Source organism: Gallus gallus, chromosome 7 (genome assembly GCF_016699485.2).
Source record: "Gallus gallus isolate bGalGal1 chromosome 7, bGalGal1.mat.broiler.GRCg7b, whole genome shotgun sequence".
NCBI lineage: Eukaryota > Metazoa > Chordata > Aves > Galliformes > Phasianidae > Gallus > Gallus gallus.
In genome coordinates, this window is record NC_052538.1 from 5,351,693 (window position 1) to 5,363,906 (window position 12,214).

Consider the following 12,214-nt stretch of genomic DNA (forward strand, 5'->3'; position numbering starts at 1 on the left):
GGGATCCAATGGCAATGTCTCACCAATGGCTCCAAGCCCATGGCACTACAGTGACCGCAACCCCAGCCAGGATCCCATGGTAAAGGCACCCTCAGAGCAGAAAGTAAGCTAGCGATGTCTGAGCCCTGCTGCATGAGTAGGGGACTGCAGAGGTTTCGTCACCGTGTTCTTCATCTATATGTCAGGATAGGTTTTCCCCAACGTTTGGGCAACAAATCCAGAGAGTACAAAGTAAGAGCCTGCGTTCCGTGACACCGGTGGGAAGCTCTGTGAGATGGGCAATATTTGGGGTGGGGAGAGCTGCCATCAGCTCCCCTGTTCACCTGAGATTCTTACAGATTCTTACTAAAGGAGCTTACCTATTGGCAACCACAGGAAATACAAGAGCACCTAGAAAACAAGAAAGTGACTTCATATTTGCTCCTCAGTTAACTACTTCTTTCTTTAAAAAGGAAGAAATAGCTTTCCCAGCCTAAACCATTTACACACACTTACCACAATTCTGAAATTCCATAAATCTATTTGAAATTACATAATTTATCCTTGTCAAGAACTGCCTATTGAATTCAAACCCCTCTCAAACATGCTTTCGGCTTCATTTCTGAGATGAAAGTGTTATGACAATGCACAGCACAAGACTCCACCGTTTAATCATTCCGAGTGCTTATGATCAGAAAAGTAAGGCAAGTTGTAAGGTCTGCATTAATATAAACACCCCAATGACCTCTCGTACCCCGTGGCACAGTGAAAACTCAATTTCACATTAACAAACCCTAAAATCAAATCGTTAGAAACTGAAAAGGCACCAGGTATTACCATTTATATAAATTACAGCAGAGATCAAATGGCCTGTAGAAGCAATCGTACAGTGATAAAACCTAAGTGGATGATATTTAAGCAGATATTTGATTTATTTTACATCTGTGGAATTTTCCATCAGGTCGGGATTCAAAAGACAGTTTGGAAATCAAGAATAAAGAAATCCCCACCCCACACAAACTGCTGTTTGAAGTACTGTTTCAGACACGTTTAATACTGTGGCTAACGAAAGAAATGCTTCCCTCTGGTACACAGCCTTAGAAGCCAAAGCAAAAACCCTAATGTTGATAGAAGAGAAAAAAGCAGACGTGCTGCTTCCTCAGCGCTGGGTAGGGAATAACGCCCCCCATTTTTAGGGGGTTCAGACTCCCAGACTGGGTTTTTGCAACCTCACAGAGCTGGCTGTGGTCTCTTCCACTGCTGTTAAGTTTGAGGGTGCCTCTCGAGCTCTTGAAGAGAGGTACAAACTGTAAGGGTTGCACAACAGCCAGCCATATCTTTCATTAACGCCAGCAACGCTGCTAGCTAATATTAATTGCTAGGTCTGCTTTCCACTGGAGAGCTGTTTCCTACTCAGGTTGGAGATGCGTCACAGCATTATCCATCCTGACGTCCCAAATAGAAGGACCCAACCAATCCCACAGCCTTCCTCCCGACCCGATCCAGCACAACCTCTCAGCCAATGGTGGCGGCGGCGGTAATCGTTCCGAATCTATCAATAACACTAAACTGCTCCTTCACTGACTGCAAACACCAATTCCTTTCACCGAGGATTATAAGTTGGTGTTCCCGGTCTCTCCGCTGCCATTAGGGTGACAAACAGTTTAAACTACATCAGGATCTGACATGTAGATCAATTCCAGGTCCATAAAGAATCCACACAAGGGCTTCCTGGACAGGGATTTACTGCCCCCGGTTTTTATTCCCGCTTGCTGCTAAAATTACTTCTGTCAAGTACTTACAAGAGTAAGAAAAAATGTAAAAAGCATTAATTTTTCATGTACTTCTGGAGCAGCCTCTTTAAATTCCCGAGTTTTAAGACAAATATGTTGGTGAATTTAAAATCACACGGAGCAGCGGGCGGTATCCAGCTAAATTGTGAGCCATTGGCGTGGGCCGCTCACTATCTGGCAGACAGCAATTTGAAACACTGAACTAAGCTGTCTGGATTTTCTCTGAGGGCAGTCGCAGGCTTCATGTTACCAGTGCCAAATTATATTAGACATTTAATTTTAAACCTCAGGTACTTAAATGTAAAACCTTACAACAGTAATAGTCATAAAGCAGTGGGGCATTCCATTTCAGAGAATGGATTTTTCTATTTTTCCCCTTTAATTTATCCAGCACCTCCTGTTTTGTGGCTCTGCCCACTACAAAGTAATTTATCTAATTAGGAGATGTTCACAGCTGCTTGAAAGACAGAAGCCCCAGGAAACCAAAGGTCTGCTTCGGAAGACTTTGAAAAGTTCTCCAGAGCCACACAAAGTATTAATTTAATGTGAAAAAAAGGTGCGGAGAAAAATTGAATCCCAATATGTTATTTTGTCTACAATAAAACCGTTTGACAATAAGCAGACATATTCTCCAGTACATTGGCATTTGAATTCCAAAAGATGCTTAGCTTCTCTCCGTACCTGCTGCTTTCACTGTATTATCTTTTTATGACTAAAATTCAAAATCTTTTAATGGAGGAAAGGAAAAAAAAAGAACCCTGAAATTAAAAAGGGTTTTTCATGAGTCAACTTGCTGGCATAAAGGGCACATCTGTGAGCTCACCGAAAGGCGATACGCTGATGGAAAGGAATGTTCTTGATGCTTTGCGGCCGTTTTATTGCAGTGCCTCTGTTTATGCCGACATTCAGTTGGCTAAAAATGGCCATTATCTCCATTTCCCTCACGTATTAAAGCGACTCCTCATTGTTTCAGGAAAGTAGAACCTCTGCGAGGAATTAAGTCAGGCTGATCCAGAACCACCCACCAGTCAACTTCAGCTTTTTAGTAAATTTTTCATAGATAATTCTAGCTGTCACCTCTCTTGATCCAGAAGTAATCACATCTGAACGTCAAGTCAGAAAAAGGAGTACGGAGGTTGCGTAGGAGGAAAGGTTCCCTTCCCCACTAATTTAGAACTGGCTGCAGTACAGAACCAGGAGCCGCTGCAACTCCAGCGAACCCCTCCAGTGTGGAAACAGCACCACAAGGTCCAGGGGAAGGAGCGGGAAGTTAGGTTCTATTTCTACTTTTCAGCACATTAATTACACGCCACTTTTAGGAACTCATTGCCTTCTGCATTTGAAGACGTTCTTCCACTGCAGCCTCATCTGCTAAAGGGACGGCGCGTGCTCAGCTGTCTGCAGGTTTGGCAGGTGCAGGGACCAGGCACTGGCTGAGCCTTGACTTTCACTTGCCTTCATTCCGGCATGAACACGCAATGTTCTCCAACTTTCCTTTGAAGAGCTTACAGTGTAAAAGAAGGGCACTGAAAAGCTGAAGCTCCGGTACAACCTTTTAACAGCAAAGCAGAATCAGGGTGGGTGAAAATAACAGAGCAGCTCAGAAGAGAGAAGAGCACGCAGCCTTAACTGTGAAACGAGTTCAGTCTGAAGGAACCACTACATTAGCAATGCAAAGGGTGAATGAAAATACTCTCCTTGCTGGAAGGAAAACAAGCAGGAGGGGGAGAATGCTGACTGTCCTGAGGGACCAACCAGGTCCCAAAGAAGCAGGTAAGCTGGGTTGACACGGAAGAGAACAGTGCTGAAGAACTTCACCATTCTGCTTGCTTTAGAAAATTCTTGATCCGAATTCGTAGCATTTTGATGCAAATATCACATTGCTGAAAGTACTGCCTGCAAATTCAGAGCTCCAGAACTGGATGTGCTTAAGCAACCACAAACTTGAGCATGAATGCCAGCCAGCGCTGAGGTGACTGATTTGAACTCTCCTTTCCCATAAGGCAGCAATGAAAATTGATCCACAGCTGCTTGAAAACTCCAGACTCAAATCTTAAACAGAGTACAGACACACACGGAACGCACAAAATAGTTTTCATGCTCCTGCCATTCTCCCTGTTTTTGAAACAGCCATCAGAAACAGTCCTCCCTTTCTCCTCTCTTATGCACGTACTTTTTCATGTTATCCATGATCCTACTTTATTTCTGTGCAGAGCTCTCTTTCACACACATCTCCCTTTCACTTGCTGCCCTCTGTTTCAGGAGCTTCCCATGGTTTCCCCAGTTGCCTGGCTCAACCTGCATACCCCAGATCCACATGCATCCCCAGTACCAACCTGACCTGCAGCTCACTATGACAGAGCCCTCCACTCTCATCCCCCATGAGTGCCATGGCTGCCCCGATGTGCCCTAATTCTCCCCTGTGCAATGTTTTCCTGCTATCTTACACGTCCTTTAAAAGCAACAAGCTGTTTTGCTGTTACTCTCAATACAAAACACCATCTGGAATAGCATTTGCTCCTTTTAGCACTGTTAAATAGTCTGCAGAAAAATACTAAGAGAAAAAAAAACAAACAGGTATGCCAGCAGCGTGCATCCTTCAAAGCAAGACCACAACGAAGAGAGGGCATGCCACTGAACAGGTCTGCAGGGTAATTTACTGCTCATACCAACCACACAGAATAAGAAAATAAGAATACAAAAGTGAACAACCTACATTATGTACCTGAAATTACAATTAAGCAGTAGTGTCATACATTAGTTCTTCCCACTGCAGAAGTATTGTATTAATCTGTTCTCTCATGCGATGCCTCCTTTTTCCCTTGGATGCTGGAAGTTCGGCTTCCAACAGAATATCTGGGCGAAGAGCATCTGGTTGTATTTTCACTTTAACCACAAAATACCAAATTCCCTTTTCACCCCAAAGCAGGTCACCCCCCCAGCTCCAAGTTTCTTACCACTGCTAATGCCAGAGTTTGCAATGACTGTTGCCTCACTCCACTGATCTGCACTGGAGACCGAGTAAGAGCGCTGATGCATACCGTCCGGACGGCTGTTGAAGGAGACTAGACTGATCCCACTTGCCATCTGAGACACAGATGTGCTAGTAGTCACGTTCCCTAGACATAAATGGAAAACAAATTGTGTCAATAGAGAAGATAAAATTGATCGACATGAAGATGGATGGCATGAAGATCTTAACAGAGCAGAAAAAGGAAGTATTCAACCAACAGAAAAAGCAATGCAGCCCTCCCTGAAACTCTGAAGACCACAAGTTTCAGCAGCCCACTCCAACCTCACCAGGGGCTTCCAACAACACAGCCTAAATTTGCCACATTTCAGCTCATCCTGTTAATTCGCCTTCTGGAAAGCACGAGCCTCAACACAGGTTCTCCACTGTTACAGGTACAACACAAAAGACAAACTGAGCATGAAAAAGAAATGCATCCTTGAAGTCCACTGCCGACACCAGCAACCAAGACGAGACAGCCAGCCAACCTGAGCCGCTTGAAATAATCTAAGTCCAAATAAAACTTAAAATAACTATGTCCACAACTCGAGATGGGCCAAAAGAGTCAGAGAAACTGCTCTGGAGTTTCTGTTTCTGACCACATTTTGCTCCATTCCTGGCACAGGACTTGCACATGATACCAATGTATTTTACAATGCTGGTTTCATTCTTCATGGCAGGCTCTTCTTAAGGGCAGCAGGCACTGCTGACTTTCAGAGACTGCTCTTGAAAGGCAACCCAGAGGTCTTCCATGGCTTTAAGAATACTCTTTAAAAGCATATGCAAAGAGACAGACGTAATTTCATAAGATATGATAACACTTTGGGTTTCCATTGTACCTTCTACTGATGAGTTCAGAAAAATTAATGAATTAATTTTCAATGCTCCTGTGAGGTTGTTAATTATCTGCTATCATTTCCCCCATTTTTCAGAGGTTAAACGACCCTGGGCCACAAAGGAAGATTGTGGCAGACATGAAAATAAAACCCAGATCTCTTGACTCCCAGTTCTATCATTATGTCTTTTCCCAGAGCAGCCTTTGGGAAGACAGCGGAGCTCAGTGAACTACTTCGTATTTATTAAGAGTTGGCATAATTGTCGCTTTTTCTCCCTCCTTTTCCCAAGACTAAATCTCATCTTCAGTCCTTAACACGGGTCCATCTCTCACTGCATCTGTCCTCCTGATGTTGACCATACTTTACTCAGACTCGTGAACTTCTGTTTGACAATCTCTGCTTTGTAGATGTGAAACATACAGAGAAACTAAATGGATCTGCTCAATTACACAAAGTCTAAGGTACACTTCAGAGCTGCTCTGGGCAGTCCCAAGGCAGGGCTTTAGCCAATGGCACGTTTCCTCTCTAATCACCTTCCCTGGGCAACTCCTTTGTCCACGAGAAGTCCATGATCAGAGTATCACCTTCCAAACTGTTGAGAAAATTCCTGTCTCCAACCAGCCCTCTTCAGGAGGTTGCATGCTGGACTCATCAGCTGAAAGCCATTTGCACCAGCTGGTGTTTTAGCACCTTCTAAAGACATCGTCCCAAAAAAAGAAGCTTAGCAAGGAAATCGGGCCCACAGAAGCAGAGGAAGGAATCGAGGCTTGAAGTTACGGCTTAGCATTCTGAAGTTGCAGTACTAAATGAAAACACAAGCTGACATTTCATATTTTCAGTTCTCTTCTAAGACATACCTCCTACCAAATGTATTTCAGTGGTGCTGCTGACGCTTACCAGCAGAATTCTCCTCTACTTCTCACAACCCAGAAAACCCATGAACATGAATACATTATTCTGATGAAGGGAGAGGCTGATGTGATTGACAGATCCTGACCTAAATCCCACATAGTCCCCAACACAAACACCATTTGGTTCAGCACAAAGTCCCAAGCTTGTTGGGGAACAAGAAAAGATCCAGTCAAGAACTGCCAAGATGGTCCAAGTTCTACTAACACAAGCTTTCTGAGTGCTGGTTTAGTCTGGAGAGCAGGAGGTTAGCAGCTGATGTGGCACAGCTGAACTCACCCAGCTGCAGTCACAGCCCTACTCCAAGCATGAGAATGGCAGAGATACCTCCAGAGCTTGCTTTCAACCACCACTTCCAGAGCTCTGCCAACGACTGCATTTTCTCTTTTCTTCCATCTCAAAGCAAAACCAGAGTGAGCTTTCTGAGCTGAGAAGCTACACTGCATTCCCATTCCATTCCAAACACTTTCTACAATTTACACCTTGATAGATTTAACCAGAAAAATGGCTTCTTTTCCTTACCCGTATGGTTTGTGGGCCTGTGATGGAAACTGAAGAGATCCCTACAGGTCCTTTACTCCTTTTTAAATGAACTTACAGCAAAGTTACCGACCTTTTTCTAGTCTTGCTTCCAACTTTGTATATTAGCCTTTAAGTTTGCAATTAACTCAGCTGACTGAGTTTATCAAATCAAACTTACAGGTGACAACTACATGACAGATCAATCCAAACTCTCTGCTTTGCTTCATTTCTGCTGCAGCACCTTGAGAATACCGCCAGTAAATGGCTTTGGAAGCAACTTACTTTTCACAAACAATTAGGTTTCCTATTGGGAAACACACACAAGTCTCCTCCCCCCATCATGCTCCTGACAAATAGCATCCACCCTGCCCGACAGAAGAGTAAAGGCATAAACATGCACTTCCAGCCTGTAGCCATCTTTCATTCTGTGCTGTGTAAAGTGGGAAGCTACGTTTGATGAATTCCTGCAAGAGAATCTTTGTAACAAAGATCATGAAGGAAAAAGCTGGTATGAGAAAGCTGAGATGTAGCATTTCCCAGGTATCATGGGAAAATGGAGAACAATTACTGGACATCTCTGCCTGACATGCCCCCATTACCCTGTGCTGGGTGGCTGCATTGCTAAGACCAACGTTTGTATGTTGACAGCTTTTGTCCAGTAACAGAGGTGCCTGGTCACTTTCTGACCAGGATGCAAATCTGAAGTTTTAATAGGACACCTGGCATAACATCTAGACTTTGACATCATCATGTCAGCACCAAAGGCGTTGCTGTCAGCTTAATGCTGTCTTCCGAAGCTCTGCAGCCCAGGTTATGACATTCATCTGTTGAGGAAGCGTAAACCAAATAGGAATCCTTTTTCCACTTCATATTTGTGAAAGCTATGGGCTGTTAGCAACAAATAGCTGCCAAGTCCCATTTTTTATACTTTACTGATCCAGAATGCAACCCAACTCAGCTCCTTCTGCTGCCAGTTTGATAACCCTGCTACCAGTTTGCCCCTTTGTGATACCATCAACTCAAGGTTACATTCCTTTTTTTTTCAGATGCTGTAAGATTTTCTCAGTGCATCAGAGCATGCAAGTCAGGGGGAAGTTCTTTACTATCAGAGTGGTGAGGTGCTGGAACAGCTGCCCAGAGAGGCTTTGGATGACCCATCCCTAGAGGTGTTCAAGGCCGGGTTGGATGGGGTGCTGGGCAGTCTGGTCTGGTATTAAATGTGGAGGTCGGTGGCCCTGCCTGTGGCGGGGGAGTTGGAGCCTGATGATCCTGAAGGTCCCTTCCAACCCAAGCCATTCTACGATCCTGTGATCTACAGGTAGACATCAGAAGGGCTGACCTACCGAACACAAAGTACTACCTGCTGTGGTGTAGTAGGAATGGACACCTCTAGCACAAAGCCGTTAGTTACAGCTCTATTTAAAAGCCTCAATCTCCGAATCCACTGCTGTCTTTTTCCTGCTTCTCAATCTAATTGCAGCAAGCTCAGGACATGCACTGCACTGCAGCAGTATGCAGCACTATTGTCACAGTAAAATTGGAAGCCACCTGCTGCTCTTGCAGACTTGCTGCACAAGGCTTCTACCAAACAGTCCTATGGTGCTTCCGTTCTGCAACAGGAAAATCCCAGTCATAGAATGAACCATAGAATGGCCTGGGTTGAAAAGGACCACAATGACCATCTAGTTTCAACCCCCCTGCTATGTGCAGGGTCACCAACCACCAGACCAAACTGCCCAGAGCCACATGCAGCCTGGCCTTGAATGCCTCCAGGGATGGGGCATCCACAGCCTCCTTGGGCAACCTGTTCCAGTGCATCACCACCCTCTGGGTGACCTCCTCACCTCCACAGTGCAACAGTACTTCATTTCTGCTCAAAGACGAAACCTCAACAGCAGAAATCACCTCAGTCTTCTAGCAGACAAGCCAGACAGATAAAAATAGCAAGCCAACAGCACTCACTGAAAAGCAAACCTTCTACGTTGAGGTAGGTGTACAAAGCCTCCCTATGAAGGCAGTAACTACGCATTCTGCATCTGCTGTCTGCCCCAGCTGTACATGTATACACACACATCTCCCAATCTATTAATATCTATCTGTATGTAGATAGAGAGATATAAATACATAACTCAACATAACCGTGAAATCCACGGCCAGCTACTTGGCCCACTCCGGAGTTCTGAAAGAGTGCCTCTTCAAATACATCATATATGCATCAGCTGGTCGCTTAAGTTGATTAGCAGGGGGCAGTTAAATTACTATGCTAATCCATGTATTCTCAGCACTGTTTCCTTGATATGGATATGTGTATATGCTTACTGGGAGGCCTTGATTAGTTCAAGCTTCAATGTGTCAAAGGCTCCAGATTCTTTCCAAAGAATAATTTTAACTGTACTCACATCCCTAAAGTGTAGGAGCTGATTTGAAAAGGTACTTACCTCTACCATATGCTATTTTTCTTTAAACAATTTGCATTTCAAAGTGAATATGGCATTTATATTTGAATGCATATCAGTATGTTGCCAGAACTGGTCTCAAATGAGCAAAAAAAAGATGCTGGTCTCCTATTGAACAAAAATGTTTTCATCTACCAAAGGAGCATCAAAGGAAGAGTTCCTCTTTCTACCTCTAGACAGCTTTATTAAAACTATATTTTCTGATATTATAAAATACCCTGTTATGATCATGCTCACAAAAATGTTCAAACAATTAAGCTCTATTAAAACTACCCAAATTAAGATTCATGGTCATTTCCAGGTCTGGGCAATAGAAAAGCCTTTGAAGAAAGTGAGAGTGCTCATACAAAATTGTTTTTTTAATCCATCTATTCAGTGCAAATAGCCACAAACAGTAAGTAAAAACAATGGACTCAACGTAAGAGGAATTAAGCAGACGAATGAATACGTGCACAGATATTAAGAGGCTGCTGGAAACACACAGAGAGGGCTGAGCTTATCTTGATTTCCCGTGCACAGAAGGAATGACTTCAGCCTGTCTTACCACAGAATCACACAATGGCTTGGGTTGGAAGGGGCCTTAAAGATCATTGAGCTTCAACCCCCTGCCATGGGCTGGTTGCCCCCATCAGCTCAGGCTGTCCAGGGCCGCATCCCACACAGCCCTGAACACCTCCAGGGATGGGGCACCCACAGCTCTGGGCAGCAATGCCAGCGCCTCATTGCATTCTGAGTATGTAATTGCCTCCTAACATCTAACCTGATTCTCCTCTTCTTTTGTTTAAAGCCATTCCCCCTTTTCCAATCACTATCAGACCACGTAAAAAGTCAGTCTCCCTCCTGCTTGTAAGCTCCCTTCAAGCACTGGAAGGCTGCAACGAGGTGTCCCCAGAGCCTTCTCTTCTCCAGGCTGAACAAGCCCAGCTCCCTCAGCCTGTCTTCATAGGAGAGGACATTTTCAGGATAAACATTTTCAGTAACCTGCTTAGCAAGGACAACAAAGCATTCTGGGCTTTTGTCACGTTCTTCTTGTAACACAACAGGATCGTGAACAGCACTATTTCCACATAACAAAAATAATACAGTGCACCACCACCAGGCAGCAGGTATTTTAATGGACACACCGCTTCAAGCCTTCACCAACCATGCTGCCCGCTAATTACAACTGTACAACAAAAAACTGAGAGAAAAGAGTCTTAAATACATGCAGACGACCTCCAATCATTGCTGCACACACATTTGTGAATTCCCACCAAACTGCTCAGTTGCAAGAAGTTTGGTTCAGATATGCAACCAAAACGCCTTTGAATTTATGAGACAAGCAGACACTGCAGATGTGAAGCAGAACTATACTTTATCTTGAAGCAGCAGCACAAGACCCACAGAGAATGGCTGCACAGGAGCAGAAAAAGACTGAACTGGATGAACCACGCTATCGCTATGCTTTCACTGTGACCACGTTTTATTTGTGTTATGCTCTTCGTGTTCACTATGAGCTTCTCTTCCAAAAAAGAAATAAACCTCTTAAGGCCAGAGGGCTCTGTTCACCAGCTGTTAGAACTAATGAAAAATACATTAGAGTTGTGGGTCAGGAAATCCTGACTCTTGATATCACAGGGTTAATTGTTTCAAATCACGTTGGGTCAATTTATGTTGCAAGTACACTGCGTATTCTTGAAATGCCCTCTAATTCATAAAAGGCACTGCAAGTAGATTAGACTGGCAGTTGGTTGCCTGATAAAAAACCAGACCCAACAGTGCTCCCTGAAGTTTCTTCAGGCATTAGGGTAAAAAAGAAAAGTGAAAGAGGCCATTTTGCTAGCTGCAGAAATATGAAGAGTATTCCCCTACCCCTTTCTTCAATTCTGTGATAAGTTTCTGAATTAATTGCCCAAGCTGTGCAGAAATCTTTCCAGTGAACAGAACTTTCACAAGAAGTAGCTTAAACTGCAAGAGGTGACACTTCTGCCTTCGCTGCCTTTTGCTTTCCAACAAATACAGATGTTGGAACAACAACTGCTTTACTGAGGAAAATTTGGGAATGGCTCTTTAGGGTTTGCTATCTCAGATCCCAGCACCCATCTTTTAAACGCACATCCTTCTTCTCCTGCCCAGCATTGAGAAATGGTTAAACCACTACTTTACTCTCCCAGCAGATCCTTCTTTTCTGATTGCGTTGAGCAACATGGAAGGGTAAGTAAGAAGCCGTGCTTTCAAGGAGAGCAGCAGAGGAATAAGTGCCAGAGAGATCAAACTTCTCTAATCATGTTCTTGAGTAAGGTTATTAACGCAGGATAGATTGCTCAAGTATTGCTAAGGCTTCTGTTTCTCTCTGACTGCAGTGTTCAAGCACATTGTTTCTGCATTGGGCTTGTTGAGGACCTAAGATAATTTGAGGCAACTCACATGGTGACTGAGAAAAGTGTGAGACGATGGTGTCTTTCCAAAACACACTCCCCGGTTTCAGTACTGAAAGCTTCAATATGCTGACAGCAAACGCTTTGCTTGTGGGTTTCAATCATTGCTACCATTTTCCAGAAGTGCTTATTTTCTGTGCGAGCTCCCCAAAGATAAGCAGCTATTAATGCAGGAAGACCTTCCATCCCGCAGCCTGGCAGGGCAGCCTCTGAGAACCGGGCTTGATTTAGTAGCATGCAAACCGAGGAGGGTCACTACTAATGAACAAACAAGGCGATGCCAAGAAACATC

At 44.0% G+C, this 12,214-nt stretch overlaps 1 protein-coding gene across 17 annotated transcripts in view; it reads right to left on the bottom strand.

Moving 5' to 3' along the window:
- AGAP1 (ArfGAP with GTPase domain, ankyrin repeat and PH domain 1) overlaps positions 1 to 12,214 on the bottom strand; it is a 295,523-nt gene that overhangs the window by 90,908 nt on the left and 192,401 nt on the right. For 13 of the 17 annotated variants that reach the window (XM_040703942.2, XM_421880.8, XM_015289268.4 and 10 more), the window contains one exon: positions 4,730 to 4,891. The exons of the other annotated variants lie outside the window; for them this stretch is intronic. In XM_040703942.2, the coding sequence (XP_040559876.1) occupies positions 4,730 to 4,891 (162 nt within the window). The remainder of the gene's footprint in view (positions 1 to 4,729; positions 4,892 to 12,214) is intronic. 17 annotated transcript variants of the gene reach the window in all.